General features: G+C 49.5%; 11 protein-coding genes across 11 annotated transcripts; 7 read left to right on the top strand and 4 right to left on the bottom strand.

The window, feature by feature from the left end:
* Nucleotides 1-90: 90 nt before the first annotated feature.
* Nucleotides 91-937, top strand: PENARI_c007G10284 (alpha/beta hydrolase; the record flags this gene model as incomplete). The annotated part of the gene is made up of 2 exons (XM_022631165.1): nt 91-549; nt 602-937. 2 exons carry the CDS (start codon nt 91-93, stop codon nt 935-937), a joined length of 795 nt encoding a protein of 264 aa, XP_022489108.1.
* Nucleotides 938-1,173: 236 nt separating this feature from the next.
* On the bottom strand, nt 1,174-2,523 carry PENARI_c007G00048 (uncharacterized protein; the record flags this gene model as incomplete). Its single annotated transcript, XM_022630681.1, has 1 exon — nt 1,174-2,523. The coding sequence occupies one exon, from the start codon at nt 2,521-2,523 to the stop codon at nt 1,174-1,176; it is 1,350 nt and encodes a 449-aa protein (XP_022489144.1).
* A 555-nt stretch (nt 2,524-3,078) lies between these two features.
* On the top strand, nt 3,079-5,442 carry PENARI_c007G04682 (Zn(II)2Cys6 transcription factor domain-containing protein; the record flags this gene model as incomplete). Its single annotated transcript, XM_022630903.1, has 4 exons — nt 3,079-4,501; nt 4,547-4,654; nt 4,742-4,855; nt 4,922-5,442. 4 exons carry the CDS (start codon nt 3,079-3,081, stop codon nt 5,440-5,442), a joined length of 2,166 nt encoding a protein of 721 aa, XP_022489207.1.
* A 124-nt stretch (nt 5,443-5,566) lies between these two features.
* PENARI_c007G12480 (uncharacterized protein) lies at nt 5,567-5,835 on the top strand (the record flags this gene model as incomplete). Its single annotated transcript, XM_022631261.1, has 2 exons — nt 5,567-5,761; nt 5,830-5,835. 2 exons carry the CDS (start codon nt 5,567-5,569, stop codon nt 5,833-5,835), a joined length of 201 nt encoding a protein of 66 aa, XP_022489216.1.
* Nucleotides 5,836-5,908: 73 nt separating this feature from the next.
* Nucleotides 5,909-7,288, top strand: PENARI_c007G03196 (CRAL-TRIO domain-containing protein; the record flags this gene model as incomplete). The annotated part of the gene is made up of 1 exon (XM_022630829.1): nt 5,909-7,288. One exon carries the CDS (start codon nt 5,909-5,911, stop codon nt 7,286-7,288), a length of 1,380 nt encoding a protein of 459 aa, XP_022489403.1.
* Nucleotides 7,289-8,219: 931 nt separating this feature from the next.
* On the top strand, nt 8,220-9,932 carry PENARI_c007G01857 (cytochrome P450; the record flags this gene model as incomplete). Its single annotated transcript, XM_022630757.1, has 4 exons — nt 8,220-8,325; nt 8,384-8,856; nt 8,906-9,452; nt 9,505-9,932. The coding sequence occupies 4 exons, from the start codon at nt 8,220-8,222 to the stop codon at nt 9,930-9,932; spliced, it is 1,554 nt and encodes a 517-aa protein (XP_022488972.1).
* Nucleotides 9,933-10,809: 877 nt separating this feature from the next.
* On the top strand, nt 10,810-13,033 carry PENARI_c007G08874 (uncharacterized protein; the record flags this gene model as incomplete). Its single annotated transcript, XM_022631087.1, has 8 exons — nt 10,810-10,989; nt 11,050-11,220; nt 11,337-11,387; nt 11,443-11,719; nt 11,780-11,900; nt 11,967-12,227; nt 12,297-12,518; nt 12,577-13,033. The coding sequence occupies 8 exons, from the start codon at nt 10,810-10,812 to the stop codon at nt 13,031-13,033; spliced, it is 1,740 nt and encodes a 579-aa protein (XP_022489280.1).
* A 136-nt stretch (nt 13,034-13,169) lies between these two features.
* PENARI_c007G10459 (F-box protein) lies at nt 13,170-14,746 on the bottom strand (the record flags this gene model as incomplete). The annotated part of the gene is made up of 2 exons (XM_022631174.1): nt 13,170-14,256; nt 14,310-14,746. 2 exons carry the CDS (start codon nt 14,744-14,746, stop codon nt 13,170-13,172), a joined length of 1,524 nt encoding a protein of 507 aa, XP_022489252.1.
* A 361-nt stretch (nt 14,747-15,107) lies between these two features.
* Nucleotides 15,108-16,346, top strand: PENARI_c007G02863 (uncharacterized protein; the record flags this gene model as incomplete). The annotated part of the gene is made up of 5 exons (XM_022630814.1): nt 15,108-15,124; nt 15,185-15,390; nt 15,445-15,513; nt 15,570-16,027; nt 16,095-16,346. 5 exons carry the CDS (start codon nt 15,108-15,110, stop codon nt 16,344-16,346), a joined length of 1,002 nt encoding a protein of 333 aa, XP_022489434.1.
* A 423-nt stretch (nt 16,347-16,769) lies between these two features.
* On the bottom strand, nt 16,770-20,675 carry PENARI_c007G05281 (mRNA-binding protein RRP12; the record flags this gene model as incomplete). The annotated part of the gene is made up of 3 exons (XM_022630936.1): nt 16,770-18,590; nt 18,646-20,553; nt 20,613-20,675. The coding sequence occupies 3 exons, from the start codon at nt 20,673-20,675 to the stop codon at nt 16,770-16,772; spliced, it is 3,792 nt and encodes a 1,263-aa protein (XP_022489314.1).
* Nucleotides 20,676-22,571: 1,896 nt separating this feature from the next.
* On the bottom strand, nt 22,572-24,049 carry PENARI_c007G02289 (Mob1 family protein; the record flags this gene model as incomplete). Its single annotated transcript, XM_022630784.1, has 2 exons — nt 22,572-23,783; nt 23,831-24,049. 2 exons carry the CDS (start codon nt 24,047-24,049, stop codon nt 22,572-22,574), a joined length of 1,431 nt encoding a protein of 476 aa, XP_022489159.1.
* Between the last annotated feature and the right edge of the window lie 24 nt (nt 24,050-24,073).

Genomic DNA, 24,073 nt, shown 5'->3' with positions numbered 1-24,073 from the left:
CTTGGTATTTAAACACTCGCCTTTGAACAAACATTATAATCTTCAGTCCATGCTTTCTTTTCTACTTTTCCAAGTATACCGAATTTCATGATGCCCAATCCCACTGTCGTCATTGTGCCAGGCGCCTGGCACCGGCCTGCGCATTTCCAGGGTCTTATCGATGAGCTTGCCAAGGTCCACTACGACGCCGTCGGAGTTACTCTCCCATGTGTGGACTCCAGTCCTCCTCTGCCAAGCTGGGACCAGGATGCACAAGCTATCCGCCAAGTGATTCTTGAAAAGCTGGACGCTGGCAAGGATGTCATCACGCTGGCCCACTCATTCGGTGGTATTTCCATGTCCGAGGCGGTTAAAGGTCTGGGAAAGAAGGAACGCGAAGCGCAAGGCCTAAAAGGAGGCGTTAGCAAGCTCATTTACATGTGCGCCATGGCATTGCCCGAAGGCCAGACCCATCTCGGTCAGATGGTGCCTGCTTCTCCTGAAGAGGAGGAGATCGAACGGCAGCGTCAGGAATTGCAAGCGCAATTCGGAGGAATGGAGGCCACAGCGGTATGACAATCCAATAATATGGTAACTTCAATGATTGACTTTTTCCATTTAGGATGGGGCAATCGTCCTCCCCAAAGAGCATATTCACCTGGTCTTTTATAATCGCTGCGAGCAGAAAGATATCGACGAGGCAGTGAAGCTGCTCGGCACATTCCCCATGGGACCATTGGCTGTTCCTGTAACGTACACTGCTTACCGTGAAATTCCGAGCACATACATTGTCTGCAACAACGATCGGGCATTGCCCCCGCCAGTGCAGCGAAGGATGATCGCGCAAGGCGAGGGCTGCTTCGATGTGGAAGAGTGCGATGAAGGTCACTCTCCGTTTATGAGCAATCCCGCCTTCATTGTAGGTTGTGTTCGCAGGGCGGCTGGGGAGAACATCTAGATAGCTCGTTGACCAATCTGCGACAAAGCTTGAGGCTATGTAACTTAGATGTATAATGATACCTCTCCTCTTTTCAGACATGACTTGATCCTTGAACCAAAGCCTAGTAAGGTATAAACTAGAGTCCACGGGCTTTTCTAGATAGGATTCGAGAAAAGAATACCTGAGTGGGAATGGTGGAAATGAGTTCGATCCATCCTATAAGCTATACACTAACACCATAACGAATACCTGTCTCACACAACTAGCTCAAAATATTTCGAGAATTCTGCGTCTTTCCCAAGTAAATCATGTTCCTCAACCGGCAACTGCACGAAGACCTCAAAAAGCCTCTCCTTTCCACACGAGAAGTTTGGCAAAATCATCGCGCAAGCTCCTGGCACGCTTGCATCAAGTCTAACCGCGAGTGGAACCGAGCCAGCTCCAATATCATAATTCTCTGCCTTACCCGAATACCAGGAGTTCATAAAAACGTCCATGCCGGAGAAATCCGCCCGGCTGCCCAGTGTTTCCGTTGGGGAGAGTGATCCAATGAGAGAGGTCATATGCCCGACTGTGGACAGGCTAACTGTAGATATAGACTTGCGTATAAGGATTGCTGCAGTTGCAAACTCCTTGTCCCCGTCTGATACCAATTCTTGCGCAGTTACAGGGCCTACTTGGCACCCAACAACAGCGTTGCCAAAGTAGTTCTTGGTTGTCCTGTTCTCTATGTCTCTGGTACGGACATCGATGGGGTGAATAAAGCGGGATGGCGAGATGACCTTCTCCGGGTGAAGTTGAAGCCGGGAACGTGTGATTGACCTCCAGGCGAGGGCAGCGATGCAGTCGTAGGAGGTGACGTAGTCAACTTCGCCCAGAAACGGAGCACAGCGCGCTTTGAGTTGTTGAATAATTGGCTCATCGATCTTGTATATTTTTGACTGGAAGGGTGGCGGTGGCGGAGGGGGCTTGAATTCGCTCTTGTCCATGACATAAAACATTGGCAGGCTTTCTAGTAAATCTTGCCTCGAGACGGATGGGTCCGGTGCTGGAGTATTGTACGGAGTCCTGTTCAGGTCCGGAGCGTATCTGGGAGCCTCCAGGCCATCTCGGTAGGCCTTGGTGCTTTGACAAACAAGAGACAAGAATATATTGATTGACGCCCAGTCCCCAGCAGCATGGTTCATTCGGAAGCCTAGGATTAGACCACCCTGAATAAGACTCAGGTGCAGGGCGCAGACAGTATTTTTGCCATTTACCTCTTCAGGCAGAAGCTGGGCACAGTCCAGATCATTTGAGGAGAATGAGTTCTTGGCCAAGATGGAGAAAGGCTTATGCTCTGTGGATCCAAATCGCCGGATGTTGACTTCCACCTGACTTTCTGGAGATACCACAATGCAAAGCTTTCCAGATTGCTGAAATTCGAAAGTTCCTGCCATGAACGGAAATTGACGAGTTGCATTTCTCACCCCTTCCACGACGGAGGAAATCAACTCGTCTGGATGAGCAGTGGGCTGAAGCTCATAGCAAATGAAAACTTTCACCTTCTTAGTGAAACCCAGTTTGTCGAGGTCAGACAATTCGTATGTCTTGATTTCGTCCATGATTCTCGTAATGCCCGGTAGATTTGACAGAGTTGTAAAGCGTAAATGGGACTTGAATGTAATTAACGGAGCTGAAGGTTCGACTCTTACCACTTGTCAGCTCCGCTCCACAAAGGAGTAAGTAGTCAAAAGAGGAGAGACAAAAGCCCAAAGAGTGATGAATATAATGACTTGGGAATAGAAGAGGCAGAGAATGGATTAATACCGAAACTACGACTCGCCCAGTCGGAAACCTAATGAGGTGTAGCTTCGCCGCCTTGATATTACCTGATTGAGTTCCCGATCAATTTCTTTGCCAACTGGCGTGAATTTGATTACTTTCCCTTCTTTTGATAAGAACGTGATATCAGGAAACAGATGTACATATATTCGATTGCTTCAAATCTCACGTTAGCTTAACTAACTTAACTAGACTAGTTAACTAACGTTAACGTTACGAACAATGATGGATGCCTCATATCTCGGGCAGCAGGCGGCACGGAACGGATAATCATCATACCGCCGTAAGAATAACCTTCTCGGCTTTATTCCCTTGTCTACCCATGTAGATACGGAATGCCAGGAGACCAGAATGTTTCACAGGCGACTAAACCATTCTTGAAACCACAGCGTCGCCAAAATACTAGTTGTGACCGGTGCAGACGTTCAAAGCGGCGCTGTGTTGTGCCAAGCAGTTCAGAAGGAGTGTCTGGAACGATATGCACGAACTGCGAACGTCTGAGACACCATTGTACATTCGAGTTCGCGAAGCGTCATCCCAGCTCCCCGGTCAACAAAAGACAAACACAAAAAAGTGCGGAGGCCGCGGAAGGACCTGAGCATGATAAACCGAATATTTTTGACGGGCCGATCGAAAGGCTTCCCGACAGCCCGGAAAACCAATTCAATGCATCTTCTGTGGCTGATCAGGATATCCTAGCGGCGTGGTTGAACTTCGATCATGAACGAATTCCAGATGACCACTTCGCATCGTTATCAAACAATTACGAGGCATCTACTCCTCTCGCACCAGCACGATGCGATACTCCAGCTACGACAGAGACTCAAATCAATAACCAAATTTCACATTCATTCAATCGAATGAACACAGATCAATATGCGCCTGCTGTTCCGTTATCATTCAAAAGTCCAATATACCTGTTGAATACCGGAATAGATGCAAAGATACTTGGTGATAGACTCACTCGGATCTACGACGCAATCTCAACAGCCAGTTCATGTAGTTTTCTCGACTATGATTGCAATCTTTATGCAACTGGAAATCGTTATCGAATAAGAGAAAGCAAATCTGGAAGCTCAACGGAGTCGCCACCTGCGATACCGACCATTAATCCACATAATACACCAAACGACAGACTCCCCCAATATGCTCCCTCAATACCGACAAACGAGGAAATCGTCCACGAGATCTCCCTTCTGGGGAGCGTTCGATTTTTGGATCATTTCAGTCACCTTTATGGCAACCGGCTGGATTCCAACGCACGGAGAAAATCTGATGCAGCCTTAAAGGCAGTTCTCCTTGCATTTTCAATGCAATGGTTGCCGGCGGCTGATGGAACAGGCAATATTGTCCCGCAATCTCTGGATTCCAGAAAAATAGAATCTGACTCGACTTTAAATGCCTTTACTGATGCTTGGCTTCGAGCCCGAGCACTCCTAGAGGATGCTCGCCATGTGAAGACTTTTCGTGTCATTATCGCAACACTGACCTTTGTCGGCATTGTGTCGCCAACAAAAGTGAGGGACATGGAAGGTGTCGTGACTCACGATTTCCTTGACTCGGCTCTGCAGAAGCTTTGCTACTTGGATGGACTTGTTACGCAATACCGCGAGCACCTAGGTCCATCTTCCACATATAGTGCTCTTTTAGAAGCAAGTCTGAATCTTATTCGCTGGACTGGCTACATCCGTGACACAGGAGCGGCATTGGCCACGGACCGGCAATGCAGGATTCCCGAGCTTTGGGGCTTTGAAAAAGGTAGGGTGATTGCCCATTTCTATCTACGGAACTGACAATTTGAAGTCGCTTTGAACAAGGAGTCTATGCCGGGTTGGTCTGCCTATCAAAACATTCTAGCATTTGATGGCCATGTCCAGGGCATATGTCTGAAGGCCAGTGCAGAGACATTCTGTGTCTGGAGGAAGATAATAAACATCAAATCTTGTACGAGAGAGTCAACTAATTCTTCGCCCGGACATCAACAATCGATTGTCGTAGCCATACATTCTAGCGTGGCAGCCATCGACCAGTTGAATGCGTCGTTTCAACCATTCATAGCCCATTCTATCAGCAACTTTCTATATCTTTCGACCTGTCCTAGGATCTCTATTGGTGAGCGAGTTCTTTCCACTTGTTCCCTTTACGACCACTGCCGACTAACGAGTGTTTCTTTAAAAGTTTCCCTTGTGATGTTCTGGAATTTGGGTATCTTCTTACTTAACGACGTCTTCAAAAACGCCTCCAAGTACCTCAATGTTTCGGACGAGCAACAACTCGCCCCTATAATCCGGAAATACCAACAAGACGCAGCGTTATGTGTCACATCAACGGTTGAATGCGTGCTCAACCTCCCCGTGGAAGAGGCCTTCAATCTTCAAAATGGCCTAGGTGCAGAAGTTCCGATCACGGCCTATCATGTCACCCCAAGTATAGCTGTGACAGCCCTTCAAAAGGCCATTGAGGGTGTTATCCAACTGCAACTTCATTCAACTCACGACGCTGATCTCTTTGAGGGAGACTGTCGCATACCCGTGCCTGATGGGACCTGGGATCGACAGATCGATGTCTTGATGAAGGGTCTCATGTCACTTGATGTTACTATTGGTGGATCACAAACTTCGAGCATGGCCCTTCGGCTGTTGATGCAGCGATATGGCGACATTCTATCTGAATGTTGGACTTCGGATTTTGATACATGACTCGTAACTATTATATGTCAATAAATACCATCTCCCTTTTTGTTAGGCCCATCATCCTTTGTCTTGATCAACGCATGCTCCATGCATGTAGGACCTAGGTTGTGAGGCTATGACCGCTCTCCACATGCCGATGGTCACCTCGGCCGAAACACCCCGCAACTATTGCAACTCAAAAGCCGAAGATCATCAAGATGAGCAGAGATTCAACAGGCTTTGGGGCTGGGAACCTACACGAGTCCGCCGATTACCCCTCTCAGCTCCTGCTTATGCGGGGCTACTGCAGGAGGCCATCACGTATGCCCCTGAAGACATCTCGGCTGTGACATGTCAATCTCATAGGGAGTTCGGCACTCGAGCCTGTGCGACGAGATATCGAGATCGGAAAAGTTATAAGATTGCGCCCCTGAAAACAAAGAAGCTGTCTTATATGCCCCTTTTGTGGTCTTAGTCCCGAAACCCCCACGCCATGACATCTGCGGCAGAAACGGGCTATGTGGGAAATCTCACTCTATCCGAGGAGGAGAAGCTTCGGGAGTTCTGGAGGATCTTGATTCAATCATGGGATGAAGAAGTACCCAGCCCCGACGGAGCCTCAGCAGGAAACTCCGACAGCACGCCAAAGTCACATCGACGATTCTTCTCCCTGACTCGCTCACCAACGCAGCCTACCGAGGAGGAGACATCGGCTATCCCCGCTAAGCAGTTAGCCACCCTCAAGAACCTGAACGCAAGCCCAGCCGAGACCAAGACAGTTCAGTCGCTTCTCTTGAAGCTTCCAGGCGATAGGCTTCGATCGGCGCTTTTGACCATTCTCAAACAAGACCATCCCGACGCTCTTCTTTTGCGCTTCCTTCGTGCGGAGAAATGGAACGTCCCAAAAGCGTGGATCAAGTTAGTCACGGCTTTGAACTGGCGTGTCAATGAGTACAAAGTGGATGAGGAAGTTCTGCTCAAGGGCGAAGCGTACGCGCTTGAAAAGTCCCAAATGGAAGGAGATTCATCAGAGAAAAAGGATAGCGAGGGCTTTATGTTGCAGGCTACCACTGGGAAAGGTCACTTCCATGGCTGCGACAGAATGGGTCGACCCATTTGTGCTATTCGAGTACGAATTCATGACCCAAGTACCCAGACTCAAAAGGGATTGAACGACTTCATCATTCAGTGCATCGAGACTGTTCGATTACTTCAGGTTCCGCCCGTGGAATCCATGGCGATTGTCTTCGATCTCACATCGTTCACGCTTGGAAATTGGGAGTTCCCTCCGGTTAAGTTCATCATCGACTGTTTCCAGGAAAACTATCCTGAGTCTCTCGGCGCGATGATTTTCTACAACGCCCCGTGGATCTTCTCCAGCTTTTGGAAAATGATCAGCGGTATTCTTGACCCCGTGGTTGCCGCCAAGGTGCACTTCATCACTGGTGCCAAGGCTCTTGAAGAGCTAATTCCTCGCGAGAATATTCTGAAGGAACTTGGCGGAGAGGAAGACTGGGAATATGAATATGTGGAGCCTGTTGCTGGTGAAAATGACAAGCTGAACGATACTGCCGCCCGGGATACCATTCTCGCAGAAAGAAATAGCCTTGGTGCTGACCTTTTCAGTCTAACCACCCAATGGATCGCAAATCCTAAGACAGACTTGGAAAGCCGAGACCAGGTAGTTGAGAAATTGCGCAAGAACTACTGGGATCTTGACCCCTACGTCCGAGCCCGGACTGTTCTGGATCGAACAGGGGTGATCAAGGGCGACGGAACTGTCAATTTCTACCCTGCCGCGAAAGGCGAGAGCACGGAGAAGCCCACAATAGCGGAGAATTTGGATGAAACGCCAGTTCCGGTAGCTGCATGATTTCGGAGCCCAGAGGCGTCTTTTTGGATGGAGTTTTGTCCATACTGCGGGGCTGGCATTGCTTGTGATACGATATTACCTACTTCTGTTTGGTTTGATATAAGAGTCAGTCCGATGCGTGCTGTGACCTACTTGGCCTTTTTGATTTGCTATTCTCTTTCTGTCGCATGTAAAGCAACCCTGTTCAATATATGAACCCACCACTGTTATCTTGTTTCGCACTTGCGTGGTCCACGTCAATGTCTAGCATTAACGCATGTCTCTCTTGCTTTATGCATTAACGCTGGTGGCGTCTCAACGGCGGTCCAAACGAACCCAGCAAGTTACACATGATTGCCTGTCCTCTATGTCTTGGGAAAGGTGGCTGCAGGTCTCTGGAGTTCATCAAAGCTGGAAACCCCAATGAAGACTCAATTTTCAGAAGATCATTACGATAGAAAGGCCGACGGCCCGCTCCAGTGCACTAAATCTCGCTCCGCCCGCAGATGCATTAGTTTCATGTCTCATTGATCATGACACTTGGAGTTCCACATAGCCCTACTGTACTTACCCTGCACGGACGGGCTGATTCATGGATAAATTCTGAGGCCCAGATAAAATGTACTGTGTATTGACTCTAAGCGAAGCTGTTAGCTGCAGAAAGCTGTCGCGTCTTGACCATGCCCAGAAAGGGAGAGAGGAGCGAAGGTCTCGGTCCAATCATCGTGATTATTGTCAATCCAAAAGCAGGGTTGCAACGTGCCAAGATACCGTAGTCGAGGGATCTACACTGGTGGCTAAAATACAACACAGCTTGTGATACGATATCCTTGTCACCCAGCGTTGGCCGAACTAGAGGATTCGATAAAAATACCCATGGATGTCATTTAAATCATCTGTTCCCTTCGCTTCGAACTAAGCTTAGACCTACTCGCGGCAGAACTTTGCAAGTATGGCACCAATTTCGATTGATATATTGAACATTCCCCTCTACGGTCTTGTAGCTGGAGCTGTTGCTTTCATCTTCTTGTCTTTGAAAGCCCTGCGAGAGTTCCAAAGTATGAAGTCTTCGGTTTCTAGAGATTGATACCTTAGAGATGCTAACCTCTAGTCAAGGTTGGAAGTATTCTCGGGATAATGGTTGCCAGCCGCCATTGCATAGTGTCTCGCATGGCCCATTTGGTATCAGTATGATATTGTCATTGGTCAAGGCTGGGCGTGAATACCGCTTTACCGAGCTTATCCGTGGCTGGCACAGGGCTTACGGCACTACATTCAAAGCGAATATGGGGGGCCGAAAAGCCATCTTCACAGCCGAGCCCAAAAATATCCAAGCTGTTCTGGCACATAAATTCAAAGACTTTGAGCTAGGATCTATCCGCAACGAGGCAGCACGTCCATTACTCGGCTCGAACGTCTTCACTACAGACGGCAGAGAGTGGGAGCACTCACGGGCTATGCTCCGTCCCAACTTTTCTCGCACTCGCGTCTCCGACACGGACATATATGAGTCTCACGTTGCCAAGCTCATCAAGCACATTCCCCGGGATGGGTCCACGGTTGATCTGCAGGATCTGTTCTTGAGAATGGTGATTGTACTCGAACTCCACTCACGTGTATCTCGCTAATTAAAGACAGACCATCGACACTGCGACTGAATTCCTATTCGGAGAATCGACCAACTCTCTTGAAGATCTAAGCTCGTCATCCCCTGGCTCCATATTTGCCAGAGAGTGGAATCTAGCCCAGGAAGGAACTGCAACTCGTTTACGAATTGGTCCTCTGATGAATTTCTACCCCAATCGGAGATTCTGGAAGGCAATAAAGACATCCAGAGATTACGCCGAGCGGCTGGTTCAGAAAGCAATCGACTATCGAATTGCTGTCAACAATGGTCAAGAGGTTCCTAAAGAGGTCCAACAGCTAATGGATAAGCAGTACGTGTTTTCCTATGAGCTTTCAAAGGAAACACTCGACAAGAAACAGCTCACGGATCAGTTACTGAGCATTCTGCTAGCTGGTCGTGATACAACTGCCAACACATTGAGCATAACCTTCTTCCACATGGCCAAACAACCTGAGATATGGAACAAGGTTCGACAAGATGTACTCGCTCTGGAAGGACGACGACCGTCATTCAACGATTTGAAATCAATGACTTACATGTCATGGGTTCTAAATGAAAGTAAGTCCACACAGTTCCATAGCATCGCTCACAGGATACTAAATCCGTTTAGCATTACGCTTGTATCCTATTGTCCCCTTCAATCTTCGAATGGCAAACAAAGATACACACCTCCCTGTCGGCGGTGGCCCAGATGGGAAGTCCCCCATCCATGTTCCGAAGGGTTACGAAGTTATCTATAACGTATACACTATGCACCGATCGGCTGAGCTTTACGGGCCCGACGCTGATGAGTACCGTCCTGAGAGATGGGAAAAGTTGAGACCTGGTTGGGGGTATCTCCCATTTAATGGCGGTCCTCGGATCTGCCTTGGGCAGCAATTTGCTTTAACTGAGGCTGGGTACACCATTGTTAGAATTATGCAAGAGTTCGAGGCGATGGAAAGCCGTGATCCGAGCCCCTTTGTGCAGGACCTGAAGTTGACTATGTCAAGTGCTAATGGGGCAATGGTTGGATTCACGCCTGTCCCGGTTTCCTGATTGCAGGTGGACGAGTTGCTTTTGTTAGCTATTCTTATGTTGATGTCTTCGGTGCTCATAAGTTGTACAACCTGGTACATGAATCAGATCCATCTACGAAGTTTTAGGTCGCGGTCTCCCTTCTACAGACAAATAATAATTCGAGGTGACAGGGAGTTACCTGGCAAAGGAGACCCGCTGTTGGTGCTCTGACTATGTTGATCAATTGTCTTCAGTATTGTCTATAAATTGGAAGGACTAGTAAAAGGGCCTACCAGTTTATGTCCGTACAGTAGGTAAACAACTCTATTGCGCGCCAGATCCACGACTGCTTTAAATTGTCTAACCAACTATAACGAAATGCAAGCTTCGCTGTAATCTTGAAATTAAACCTTTCGGCCATGCGAGTTTAGGTACACCCTGGCCTTCAACCATGATCAGCATCGGGGCCACCCGCGGAAGTGGACCGAACGTAACTAGGCCTAACTTGTACCGATTCCTACTGGCTAGAAGAGGTTGAATTCAAACTTTGTCGGTTGGGTAGTGAGGTAGTCTGACTCGCTATATGCTTTTAGACTTTGTGGAATCTCACCTGGATGGAATACGAGCTCTCAGCCCAAAAAACCCCAGCCGCATAACTCAGCCGACAACGCAAGATGGTTCGTCCCTAGTCGTGCTAGTCCTATCGCTTGGATGATCCGGTATAATAAAACTCAGCTTTGAATCATTTGACGACGCACAGACTAGTTCTCATATGTCCGACCCTGAGTGGACGGAATAGTCGCTAACCATCACCCTTCTTGTTTCGCACCAAAATTCTGGAATATAGATAAGAAGTAGACTAAGCTCCATTTATGGAACAGAATAGTTCCAACAGCAATACTCACATATCTTGGGCATGTCTCTTCCTCGGTCTCTGCAAAATTTGCAGGCTTTGCCCTTGCGGGCCATCGATGACAAGTCGCTCTTCCCTCAGGGTCGATTCATTGTATCTGCACCAGCTACAAGGGATGAAAGTAGCCCTCTAGTTGTCGGGAAAGGATCTGATGCTGTGACAAAAACGTGGTTCAAAACACCGGTTCGTACTTGTGATATGTTGTGCTCGAGACATAACACTGACAGGTTCCATGCGAGATAGCCCCTTAATGAGGCTGCTATAGAAGCATTCCAGAGTGTTCAACTTTTCGCCGACACACACGATCAAGGCTGGGTAGATGATCGTGCGCTCGGGAATTGGACGTGGTTGGAGATAGCCCTCTATGAAAATGAGTCAACTGATGCTCCTAGGGTCAGGGAAGGCGTTGATTTGGTATGGCAGAGTCATAAGAATGATATGGGATCGAAAGAGTATGAATGGGCAAGTAGTCCACCTCACATCTTGAATTGCAGTTACCGGGAGGGTGCCCACGCTAATAACCATAACAGCTGGGTGGTGAAATTCTTGCAGGAAAGCATGACTTACTAGGATTACTAGAAGTAATTCTGTCTTTAGAATTTATATTAGCGTGATCCTCTGCTGGCATGGGAATAGGTTGGAAATTGTATTGGAGCTCGGGTGTGTGCCCGTTATACCGGCTGGGAGCTGTACGGTAGAGCTGCATGCCTGGTGCTCGAGATGGGACCCCCCACAATCATCGACACGCCTCCTAGCTATGCTCAAGTATTCGAGGATACTATTGCAGTGCAACAAATTTTGAACTGTGTCAACTCCAACAACTCGGCATATGCTCCTAAAATCAAAGCAGCATGGGACCGTGCCGAGACCTTTGCTGGTAATGAGAAGCGGCCTCTCCGCGTTTTGGCTCTTGGTGAGACTCCTTTGATTATATTAAAAGCCGACTTCTTATAATGACTAATATTTTTCTCAGATGGAGGTGGTGTTCGAGGCTATTCCTCCTTGATGCTACTGAAAGAAGTCATGGACCGAGCAGCCCCTAAACAGAAACCCTGCGAAGTGTTCGATATTATCGGGGGTACTAGTACCGGCGGGTGAGTAGTCGCAAACAACTTCACTTGGCTGTTCTCTTCAAGAGAATCTGACATTGACTGAAACAGTTTGATTGCTATTATGCTAGGCCGGCTGAAGATGACTGTCCAGGAATGTCTTGACGCATATGATTCAGTAATGAAAGATGTCTTTGGCTCCGGCTGGCTACACACCCATATTGGCAAGCCATTGGATTACCTTACCAAGGGCGAGTTCTACTCTGCTGGGCAATTGGAGAAGGTAATTAAGGATCTGCTTCGCAAAAGACTTCCAGCAGGTCAGAACGCAGAGGACGCCCCGCTACTGGATGAAGCAAATCCGTGCAAAATGTAAGAGATTTCCTCTGCTTTATTCCATCATGCTTTACAGGAATAGTTGGGCTAATAATCGAAATCCAGCTTCTTGATGGCAACACGCGAGGAGTCAGGCAGTAACCGTGGACCTGTCTTTCTTCGCTCTTACACAAATGACCTAGCTGCCCCGGATCCCGATCTATCCAAGGTCAAGTTATGGGAGGCTGCTCGCGCCACGTCCGCAGCCCCGGGATATTTCCAGCCTATTCAAGTTGGCAGAGTTAAGCTTGTAGACGGCGGTCTACTAGCCAATAACCCCCTTGGATGGTAGGCTATTGAATTTATAGAAACCATTTTGCTACGACTAACTTTTTGCTCTCTACAGGCTTTGGACTGAGATTCTCAGTGTGTATGGTCCAACTCGTGAGACAGACTGTTTCCTCAGTATTGGCACCGGGATGGGTGCCAACGTGGCAGTCGCTCAACCAGGTCTCGACTTTAAAAAAGCGATGCTGAGCTTTTCGGATATTGCAACCAATACGGAAAGCACCAATATTCTTTTCCGGGCAATTGTTGATGCATTTGCGCCTCATGCCCAGACGAAGAAATATTATCGGTTGAACGTCAGCAAGGAACTTCCTGAACCGACAGACCCCAAAGGCATTCTCGGCTGGTTAGCGGGAAAGCAAGCGTTGAAGGGTGTACTAAACAACTTCGAAGATCCAGGGTCCCTTGATGACGTGGATGCTATCCCAAAATTGAAGGAGTGGACTGCAGAATGGATCAAGGCGCAACAAGATATTATCAAATCCTGCAGCGAGGCACTTGCGAGGAATCTCTAACTTAGCTAACAACTTCTTGAAAGCCTTAATTTTAGCCTACATGTATTAGGTCAATGAAATAATAGGGTTTACGGCAATGGAAGAATGACCTGCTTGTTTCTTTGTGGATTCCATCGATATTTCTAGAAGCATAGCATCAGTCGCTCTCATAACCAACATCCTGCAGCGACCACAATAGATCGTAGTCATCATCAGGGTTATCCACATTTGCGGAATTAGGTATCGTTTCCATGATTCCCTTGAGCTCTTTCAGGTTAGATGATCCTGACTCGTAATGGGCCATCAATGCATCCACCTGCCTATCAAACTCGTCACTCTCACCCTTCTGGTATCCCCTGATACACAAATACTCTAGACTGTCAGGGAGACAATCTACTAGCATAGGCGTTTTACCTCTTTCCATAGTTCCACTGACGCTGACTCCTCTGGCAAAATATAACAAAAATTCGAACCCCAAGCTCAGCTTCTTCAAAGACCCGAGATCCTTCAGCGACCCGCTGTGCACCCATATCGAGCGTAGAATTTTGAGCAGGGCGGGGTCCTCATCAGTCTCAAATGGACTCCCATATCGATCAAAACGATCTTCCATGTATTCGTAGTCATTTTCGTCTCCTACAACCCCTTCCAGGTGGACGAAATCATCAACGTCAAGATCAAGAACCTCCAGGGTTCCTTTGTGCCCTAAAATCGATTTGATGATTGCCTTGGGATTGACCATCGGGTTCGATCCATCGCTGCTTGCCCTGCCTCCCATTGAATATTGGAACTCTCTGAGGGCTCTGCACGATGATATCAGTTGAACAAGAGTCGTGGAGGCAACATGTGAGTGGTTAATTGCGATCCTGCTAATGTTTGAGGGTCTATCAAGAGTTCTTTCTCCATTATCGTCCTCCTTAACGATATCTGCCCCGATAGATTCGATAGATGGAAGTTGATCAAATAAGGCCCAGCAACTGAGCAAGTCCATTTCAACGAAGAAACGACCATCAGACCAGCTACTGTCGGATTTATTGATCAGGTATACCTTCCGCAGATTTTGAAGGTAAGGTTTTGTTTCGGGGCTCGCATTGGTTTGACGAAGAAACTCAACAAGTGGATATGGCCTCGTCTCTTGATAGTTGTGAAAGGGCTGTGTTGTGGCCATCGAAGTAAGGTTGGGCGAGAGCGTAATGAGAATTGCAGTTAGAGCTTGCGCAATTAGTGTGCCAAGCGTATCACGGTATCTGTCCGCATAGTTAGTCAACTGTCCAAATAGCTCCGATCAACCGATTCCTACTTGTAATATCCATATTCGCCTGTCGCATCTTCCATTCTCTGCATAAGAATATTGACGATGCGATCCTCGCTGGAGCCCAAGAACCCAGCTTTCTTCACAGCCTCTCGCACGAGAGCCGTGTCTTCATCGCTCAATCCGCGCTGGGGTGCAGCCTCTTTGAAGTCCATATGACAAGATGTCGCTGAGCAGGACTCAATGTGGCGCACGTAATGTCCCAGACTGGGCCGTTTCAATATATTCATAAGCAGTACGAATGCCGCGTCGAGGCTCTCGTCGTTTGAATATATGCTGATTTTATCATAAACCTCGCGTGTTGGCATGTCGCACATCGAGTGGAGAGCCCGACATTGGATTGACAAGGCGGCCACATCTCGGGCGGAGTGGAGGTAGGATAGGATCTGCTGATGAATCTCAAGAGGAAGCCCGAGAAAAGACATGATGAATATCCAAGGTGTCTTGGGGGTCGCACTTCATTTTAAGTAAGCTGTGGGAGTCAGCCGCCCAAACAGGCATAGCCTAGGCATCTACTGTGCTGCCTGAATCTTTGTCTTGGCGTGAGGCTACACGTCGACGTTATGTAGATGTAGCTCGAGCTGAGACAGATCAAGCAGTTATCACGCGAGGATTGTAGTTACGGTTTAATGGTATTTTGATGATAGACGTTGATGTAATGGGTTATTGTCTCCACGGAATCACTTACCTTTCCTGGACCGCGGGGTGTGTCTATATAAAAGTCCCTCACTCTGCGTTACTTTTCTTTGAATTTGACACAGTTTCAAAACTACATCTATCCTAAAAATGACTAAAATCTTCCTGTAAGTTGTATTCCTTTTGCTACTGGCATCACAGTCGTTTGTTGCTAACTTGAACACCAGCACTGGTGCCACGGGCTACGTCGGAGGCCAAGTCCTCCACGCTCTGCAGCAAAGCAACACTAAATATGACATTTCCGTCCTAGTGAGAGACGCAGAGAAGGCCAGTAAAGTCTCTGCTGCGTATCGTCAGGTCTGCATTGTCCTCGCAGATCTAGATAACAGCAAAGTCATCGAAGATGAAGCGCGCAAAGCCAACGTTGTTATTCGTGAGTTGCCTGGTCATTAAATTTCATATCTTATTCCTCATGTGGTTTTTGCAGATGCTGCTAACAACAAGCATATGGAAAGTGTCAAAGCGATCGCAAAAGGTCTAGCAGGACGTCAGGATGGTATGCGCCCGACCATATATGTTGGAAATTTGATACCAATTGTAACTCAATTGCAGCATACTATATTCAAATCACCGGCGCTAGTGTCCTAGCATGTCCCGAAATCGACAATTACTCGTATGGCGAGCCCTCGGATCAGATCTTCGATGACCTTGACAACGCCGAAGCTCTCCGGGACTTTATCCGCGCTTACAGACATCGTCGACCTGTTGAGAACTACATTCTGGACTTGGGTTCTGACGGTCCCAAGACTGCCATTATCTTCCCCCCAATCATCTACGGAGCTGGACAAGGTCCAGTCAACCAACGGAGCATTCAAATCCCATCCTTGTCCCGGGCAGCGCTGCAGCAGCGTGTCGGTTTATACCTTGGCAGGGGACTTAGTCGTTGGGGTACTATCCATATCTTTGATCTGGGCAAATTATTCGCAGATCTAGTACAAACTGCTGCGAATGCTACCGAAGGTCCTTTCTGGAATGATAATGGTCTTTACTTTGCAGAGAATGGCATCGAGGTTGGTAATCACACTTCTCTACGGATTTGATCTAGAAATATCTTGCTGACATCCTGCCTTCTTACAGAGCTTCAAGGATGTGGCCTCGGTGATTGCCAAGGAGGCGCATAGCCTTGGCTATCTTGACTCGGCTGATTCAGTACGCTCGATGACTCTTGAAGAGGCAAACAATGTTATTCCGCATGGAGCCGTGGTCTTGGGTACCAATGGCCAAGGAACGGCTTCACGGGCCAGGAAGCTTCTAGGATGGCGGCCGGCTGGGGAAGATTTCCAGAAGGGCGTGCGGAACACCATTATTGCCGAAGCAGCACAGCTATAACTGTTTCTGAGTGCCTCCACGAAGTATGTACTCTATGAACAGAGGAAAAGGAAATAACAGTATCTATGTCCATTGACCTAAAACAAACTTTTGAACACAATCGTAATGATATCATGAAAGAGACGCAGCGGAGTAAACTCTGCATCAAAGCACAAAAAGAACAAAAAAGAAAGCCCTGAGTCAACGGAATCACCACAGCGTCGGGTATTATGAGAAAAGCATCTAGCACCAACCAAGCACGAAGGGGCCGAAGACTAGCTAGAAAGATGAACGGCAGGAAAGAGCAGATGGAAGAAAATAAAATGGTTCACAAGAATGTAAATCCAAACCAAGTAATATGAAACGACCCCAAAAACATAACACCAGGATCTGCTAGAGGCCACCCTCTTTCCTTTCCACCGAGAAGAGATCAAAGTCTTTGCTTTATCTCTTCTTTCCCCATCCCGAGCGGTTGTTGCCTCTCGGGGCCTTGCCAGGGTTGCGGCGCTTCTCAACCCGGCCACCACCAGAGGCACCAGCAGTCTTCGGGGCACCCAGACCACGACGACCAGGACCCTTGCCTGAGCCGGAAGCGCGTACGTCTTCCTTGAGAGCATTTTCGTCATCGAGATCCATGCGGTCACCTGCGTTCTTCTTGGTCGACTGACCCATCTTCACCTTACCCTTCTGGCCACGGCGGACAGCGTCAGGTCCGCTCACGGCAGCGAGGTAGGCGTTGATACCACCAGCCTCCCCGGCACCGGTCATCTCAACATCTTCGGTAACGGCATCACCATCATCACCGAAAACAAGACGTCCGTCAGCATCGACCTTGGCAGAGCGCTTCTTCTTAGAGCCTGGTCCGGTGTTGAGGAAGCGTTGGCTGGGCTTGGTGGTGGAGATACTGGCCAGGGCGTTGGAGCCAAGCAGATCGAGGGGGTTGTCTTCGGGCGACATCTCACGGATGTACTGGTTGCTCTGGCCGGCCTTCTTCTTGCCGCCGGCACGGCCCTTGATACGGGCGAGGTCGTCCACGTCAACGTCACTTCCGTCGTCGTCGGAGCCCTCATCAGAGGAGTCGGAGTCAGAGCCGTAGACAGCCTTGTCGAAGGCGTTACCGGCTTGAGGCTTGGCGGCCTTCTCCTCGCCTTCCTCGTCGTTATCGCCTTCGGCGCCCTCCTTCTTCTTGCGCTTGTTGCGCTCACGTTGCTTGCGGATGTTGACAACGAGCTTGCGGTCATCCTCGCCAACGAGGCTCTCCAGCAGAGGAGCACCGAAGCGGCGGACAAGTCGATCGATGATACCCTTGACCTTGCTGCGGAGACGTCCCTTGTGTTCCTTGTTCCAAGCCATAAGGTTGGGAACAAGCGTGCTCAGACGGGGACGCAGCGCCTCATCGGGAAGAACGACCACGGCAACCTTGACGAAGCCAAGGACGGAGCGAACAATCTCGCGGTTGCTGGAGGTAAGGAAAAGCCCAACGGTCTCGACAAGCTCGGTGAGCATTGCAGGCTGAAGCTGAGTCTGGAAGTCGAAGAACAGTCGCGACAGAGCGGTGACAGAGGCAGCCACCATGTGGGGTGCGGAACCAGCAAGACCGGCAGAGACCATAGTGAAGAACTCCTCAATGGTAGCGGGGGCATCCGGCGAGTCGTCAGGCACACCAGGCACAAGGGATCTGCGGATGACGGTGCCGGGCGGGTTGCGCTCGGGGTCAATTGTGCGCTTGGCCAAGAGAATCAGGAGGTCAAAGGCAGCAGTGCGTGCCTTCTCGTTGCTCTCCTTGCAGCCCAAGACGACCTCTGACAGGATTGCAGGGATGAAGTGCAGATCTGAGGTAGGCAGGTGAGTAATCATCTCGTGGATAGCAAGCATGCGGTCACGGCGGCCTGATGCGGGGGTGCTATCTGTGGTGGCGAGCATCAAAGTCTGGAGCTCTCCACTGCGCTCCTGGAGCGCCTCACGGCCTGTTTCGGTCGATGCGAGACGAGGGATCAGCTTGTATGCCTTCTTGATGAGTTGCTGATCCGGGTTGGGGGAGGAGCTGTTGAGGATAGCAGCCGCCAGAGCAAAAAGACCACTGAAGCTGGAGCGGGGGAGGTAGATTGACATAGCAATAACCAGGTCAATCAGGGTGTGAGAGGTAGGCGGCATTTTGTCAGATGAGCCCTGGGGCTGGGCACCCTGTTTGGCCGCTGTCTCTTGCTCAGCAACCAAAGAAGACTCAAGCATTGAGGTAACACGGTTGAAGGTGTCATTCAGCTCCTATAAGGATGTTAGACGTCCCTGAATCAAATGCGAAAGGCCAAGGATAACTTACGTTCTCGGGGGTAATGCTGAGGTAGACATTGATACACTGCAGGATGTAACCACGGTAGTGGGGAAGCGTTTGGCTGTACACGTTGAAGAGCACAGCCAGAAGGTTGCTCGCAAAGGTGCCGAGGTGAGCCAGGTTCTTGGCGGCGGCGGCCTTGGTGATGCGACGTTGCAGGATAAGATCGTCTTCTTCCTTTTCGACTGACAAGATGGCCTGGTTTGACTCAACTAGGTTCTGCAGAGCACGGCAAACATCGACACGCAACTCAGTCTGCTTGTACAACACATTTGATAGCAGCTCAGCGAAGCTCTGGTCAAATGCTTCCACAAGGTCAAGAGGCAGCTCGCAGTAGCCGGGAAGAACATTCCAGGTCTGTTGGACTAGAGTTTCGAAGATCTTCACCTCCACGGACTTCTCGGCAGCTCCGAAGGTCACCACCTTTTGGTAAAGGGCTTCGCTCAGAGGAACGAGCTCGGTACGGAAGTGGCGCAGGTTGGTGTTAGTTACATTGTCGCGCATGATGGGCAACATCCAGACACGGCCAGGCTGACCGGCCTTTTGCTCTATAATGTTGAGAGGCAAGATCTGCAGGACAGCCTCGGGGCCCATTGCCTGAATAGCACTGCCAATAACAGCATCAGCCTCCTTCTTTCCGTGGAAGGACTCATTGCTGCGCAGCTCTCCGACTGTGGAGACAATCTTGTCAAGGTAGGGGCTTGATCGCCACTTGTAGCAGTCAAACATGGCGGAGCAAACATTGAACACTTCCATCCAAGCAGCCTGGTACTTCACAGAGAGCAGATCTACGGCTCCACGAGCCAACTTCTCCAGAGTCTTCTCATCATAGACGGAGGGGTCCACAATAACGCTGTCTGGGATACAGTTGTGAAGGAATGAGATTAGACATTCGGAAGCAGAAACACGAATGTTGTTTGAAGGCGAAGTCAAGAAGCCAGCAATCAAGCCGAAAAGATCGGGCAACTTCTCAAAAGTATCCTCGGGAGTAATCTGGGCAGCCACATCGTATCCGCGGGAGAGCACAGCAATCCAAGGTGGGAGAAGCTGTGAGTCGTTCTGAGCAGGCTTGAGTTCAGAGATGGCATCCAAAAGACGGGGCAGCTTCGAGGAGGAGATCTCGTCTGCCATTCCCTCGAAGATCACCTCGAACACCTCGAAAGCACCCATGGTGATGTATTCGTTGGTAGAACGGGATGCGTTCATCAAAAGCTCGCAGAGCGGCTCGATCTTCTTGCTGGGCCAGCCACCGGATGCCGAGGCAATAGTCTTGATGAGCTGCAATGAGTGAATAATGAGCGGCTCTTGGTTGTCGCGCTGCGCATCGTGACGTCCCTTCTTCTGCTTTGACACAGCCGAAATGCTATCACCCAGAGACTTCATTGCAGACTGGGCGCACATATCCGCACCGGGGTGGTCGAGAGAGGGGCTCGGTGGGGGCGCCTTGAGAACCTTGACAAGTGCCTCCTGGGCGCGCTTGCGGACCTTAGGCCGGTGGTCAACTGAGAGACTCAGCAGACCTGCCATTGCGCGACGCGGGCCGACCTGTGTGTGAGGGAGATTCCATGCCGCGGCATCCTGGGCGATGAGCAGAGATTCAAGGCAGCCGATCGACGGACGCAAGAGTGGGGCTTCGACCTCGGGCAGAGAAAGTGCCGGCGCAAGGCTTTCGAGGATCTGGGAGAATTTGGAGCAGAGGATTGGGGCGGGAACATAGACAGTTATGACATCGAGGAGGTAGACGACGGAGGTCGCAAGGTCTTTGTTGACGATGCCTTGCGAGGCGGTCAATGACTGCGATAGCAATGCAATGAGAGCGGCGAAATATGCGGTAGGCGAGAAGTCTGCCTTCTGATCACGGAGAGTATCTTCAACTGCAGACAGCACCACAGCAGTCTATGTTCATGGGTCATGCGTTAGTGTAAATTGACCGGGTATGCAGCGGGGGAACTTACATGATGCTGGTTCTGCAGCTTGGGAGACTTGATCTTCTCAAGCTTCTCCGCCAGAGTCGCCATGATGAACGTGGACGACGAGGTGAAGAAGATGTTAAGAGAATGAACAATCTGTGGAGGTGGTTGATTGGCCTCAAAAGTGTTTGAATGCACCTAACTGTTGCTGAAAAAAATTGTCGAGGAAGAGAAAGATACCGCCGGCATTAAGTAGCGGTGAGGTGGGCGGTGGGGTGTGACCAAACCTCACTTGGACCTATTGCAGACATCTATAGACCACATGTGTTTTGGCGCAAACTGCCAGCCAGTCGTTACTGTATGCTTTGCAGATTTTTACACGTCTTTTTATCAGTTCTCGGCGTTTCCCTGCATAACTATGTAGCTTTGTCCCAAATCCACTCCATGTGCGAAAGACATCATATCCACATCCGCGACCCCTAAGGACAGATATTCAGCATAGCGCGTTTCATACAAAAGGAGTCGTAATTATGTACACACTGCCATGAAAGTATTGGACATTTTCTATACGAAAGCCTCGAAGCGGGTGTACCGTTTCCTGCACTGTCTTCACACTACTTTGGCCTCTTTTTGTCACCACTTTTTTGCCCATTTTCGAGTGCCTCGGGTTAATCATCTAGGTCATATAAAGGTGGGGTTATAAATGGATTTATGACCTTGTTGTACAATGAAACGAAAAATCTTACGACGCGCCAATATCTTCTGATTGAAAGAGGCCGAACAGCTTGAAGCATACCCACCCCGGGGATATCACCTTGCCCAAATCGACAAGCTAACGGATGGCCGCTGTCGAATTGTTGACCAGCTCGGCTACGGAGCATACTCGACTATATGGTTGCCCGCGATCTGCAAAACACCAAATTTGCAGGGAGTCAAGATCACTAATGCTGACACCACCAATCACTCAAATGAAGCCAATATTATCTGCTCTTGGGAGCTCACCATCTACACTAGGGAGACCGTCTCTCGTAAATGAATTCTGCATCATTGGTCCCAATGGAAAATACAGGTGTATCGTCACTCTGCCGCAAGATGAGCTTGTGTGATGCCCAGCAGGCTTCACCGAGGAGATAATCCTAAGTGACTACGGGGTATCTTTCAAACCCCATGACGAGAAAAGGCTGCTTTCAATGCTCCTTCTCTCCTTATGCCACCAGATGCCAGATTCTTGGACGAACCGCTCTCTTTTCTTCCCATTCAAAGACATCCTCACCACACAGCAAATCTAGATCATTGGTATTTGGCCAAAACAGAGAAATGGTTCGATGAAGAGAAGCCGAATGCGATGCCTGAGATCTCCAGAGACCTTGAAGTTGTTCCCAGGACCTGGAGCCGGAGGTTGCATTGCTCCATACAAGAGCCTCGGGCTGATGCGGGCTGAGGCGGGCTTGCAGGTTCCATCGGAGGACGAGAGCAAGGCATTTGAAGAGATGCTTTGGCCGATGCTGAGATACCAGCCAAAAGAGAAGGCGACAGCGCAACAGGTATTGAAATCAGAGTGGACGAAGGGCTGTCTACTGGCTCTAGGGCTGAGCATCAGTGTTTCCAGGTCTGCCAAGGGAGGAGAAAGAAAGATTCAAGATTCGAGTGTTAGATCAATCTCGATGTTAGGATTCTGTACAATTTGTTTAGCTTTCGTAACTACCGATTCATTTGTAAATCTCAGATTATTTGTAGAAAAATGCCTTAGACGGGTTACAATTAGCAAAGAAGACCAGGAGAAAGGGTATCATTGACATTGGCCATAAACAATATTCTGAACTACATACATATATTACAAAAAATATCCTCCAGCACAAGAAGAAAGACAAAAAGGTGCCCGGCATCCCAACCCCTTAGGATGGCACATGGCTAACGAAAAAGCAAATGTGAAAGTACAAAAATGGGGTCAGTTAAAGATCATCATAGGGTACCATAAGGGATAAGGTCGACGTTAGATGGAACTCAAGATTCTTCTTTCTCTGGTTCAGGCTTGGCTTCCGATGCAATTGAGGCTACCTGCTCGGGCTCAGGTTTCGTCTCAGCTTCTTCAGAAAGCGTCGCTTCCTCGGTTCCAGAGGTGGTCTTCTCAGCGGGCTCTTCAGTCTTGTCATTAGCAGGCTGCTCAGACTCGGGCTGCGCCTCTTCTGTAACTTCAGAAGGTCCGGGCTGTCCAACTGCTTCTAGAACTTGATCTTTTGTTTCGTCGGCTGTCTCTGTGGCCGTTTCTTCTTTCTGAGTAGGTGGCTTGTCCGAGGCAGTCTCCTCAGCGGTCTCGACAAGCGGCTGTTGAGTCTCCAGGACAGAAACAGGGCGTTCGGGCGATTCCTCCAGAGACTCACGCAGCGACGACGGAATCTCTGGACTATCCTCCATATCCTCCGTGATAGTTGTAACACGGGATCCGGTCGAAGGGCTATGTTTGTGACGACGAGTGGTAGCCCCAGTGCCGAGGGCCGGGTCCAGACTCTCTGCGCCAGAACTAAACGAATTCTCATCTTCCTTGCGCAAAATTGTTAAACGCTTGGTATCCACTGGCTCTTCCTCAGGCTGAACTGCATCAGGGCCTTCAGCCTCCGAGGGAACCGTGTAGTTGTCATGCGGGATGAGGCCATACATGTCGCAAACAGTCTTGAAGAAGACGTACAGACCATCGTGTCCCTCCACCTGCCAAAACACATCGCGATGTTGGAACCAGGCGTGGGCGAAAATACGGTAGAGACGCCGGAAGACGTTCGTCAGGTGTCTCATGCTGGCCTGAGGGCCTCCGGCATTCTCGTTGCCTAGCGTGAGCCGACTCGGGAAATATTTTGGCGACGTGAGGGTGTTCATGGCCCAGTCCAAAGTGTGGCAGCAGTAATCGATCGCGCAACAAGATTTGGGAGGGTCGTGTACCGCGCAGAGATACTGCCACTCCGAAGCTCGCATCTCGGGGCAAGTCGTCGCAGAGCAAGGCGGGTCCTCAGCAAAGAAAGCGACGATGAGGTTATTAACTTTCATAGTGAGGAATCGGCAGAGTTCGTAAAGCCAAAGCGATCGGTCGACGCCCTCGGGGGGTTCCGCCAGTTGTACCGCAACCTGGCGGTTAATCGGGACCACGGTGTCAGATCCTTCGGGTTTCGTAGAGTGATGATATAGGGCTTTGAGGTGTTCCTGGAGCTGGAAAGGCGAGTCAAGCTACTCTCATTAGTATAGGCAAGTAAGATCAGTCAAGCGCAACTCACCTGCGAAAGGGGAATCAACGGCGGGCCAAATGCCATGTCGGCGGATTTGGTCCCGGGGCGGATTCTGCGCGTCGAGCCATCGTCTTCGCCCGCTGCAGCACCAAGCATTTGTTCCTCGAAAGCCTCCCCAGAAGGTGACTGGGGAGCGATCTGAACCTCCGTGAATGGAGGAGGGCTAGGAAGCCGCGGGGAGCTGGACGGGGACATTCCGGAAGTCATGACGGTAGAAAAACGAGGGCGCTA

Source organism: Penicillium arizonense (genome assembly GCF_001773325.1).
Source record: "Penicillium arizonense strain CBS 141311 chromosome Unknown PENARI_contig007, whole genome shotgun sequence".
In the NCBI taxonomy this organism is placed as follows: domain Eukaryota; kingdom Fungi; phylum Ascomycota; class Eurotiomycetes; order Eurotiales; family Aspergillaceae; genus Penicillium; species Penicillium arizonense.
Note: the sequence above shows the minus strand (reverse complement) of the source record. Positions and strands in the feature narration are given on the sequence as shown.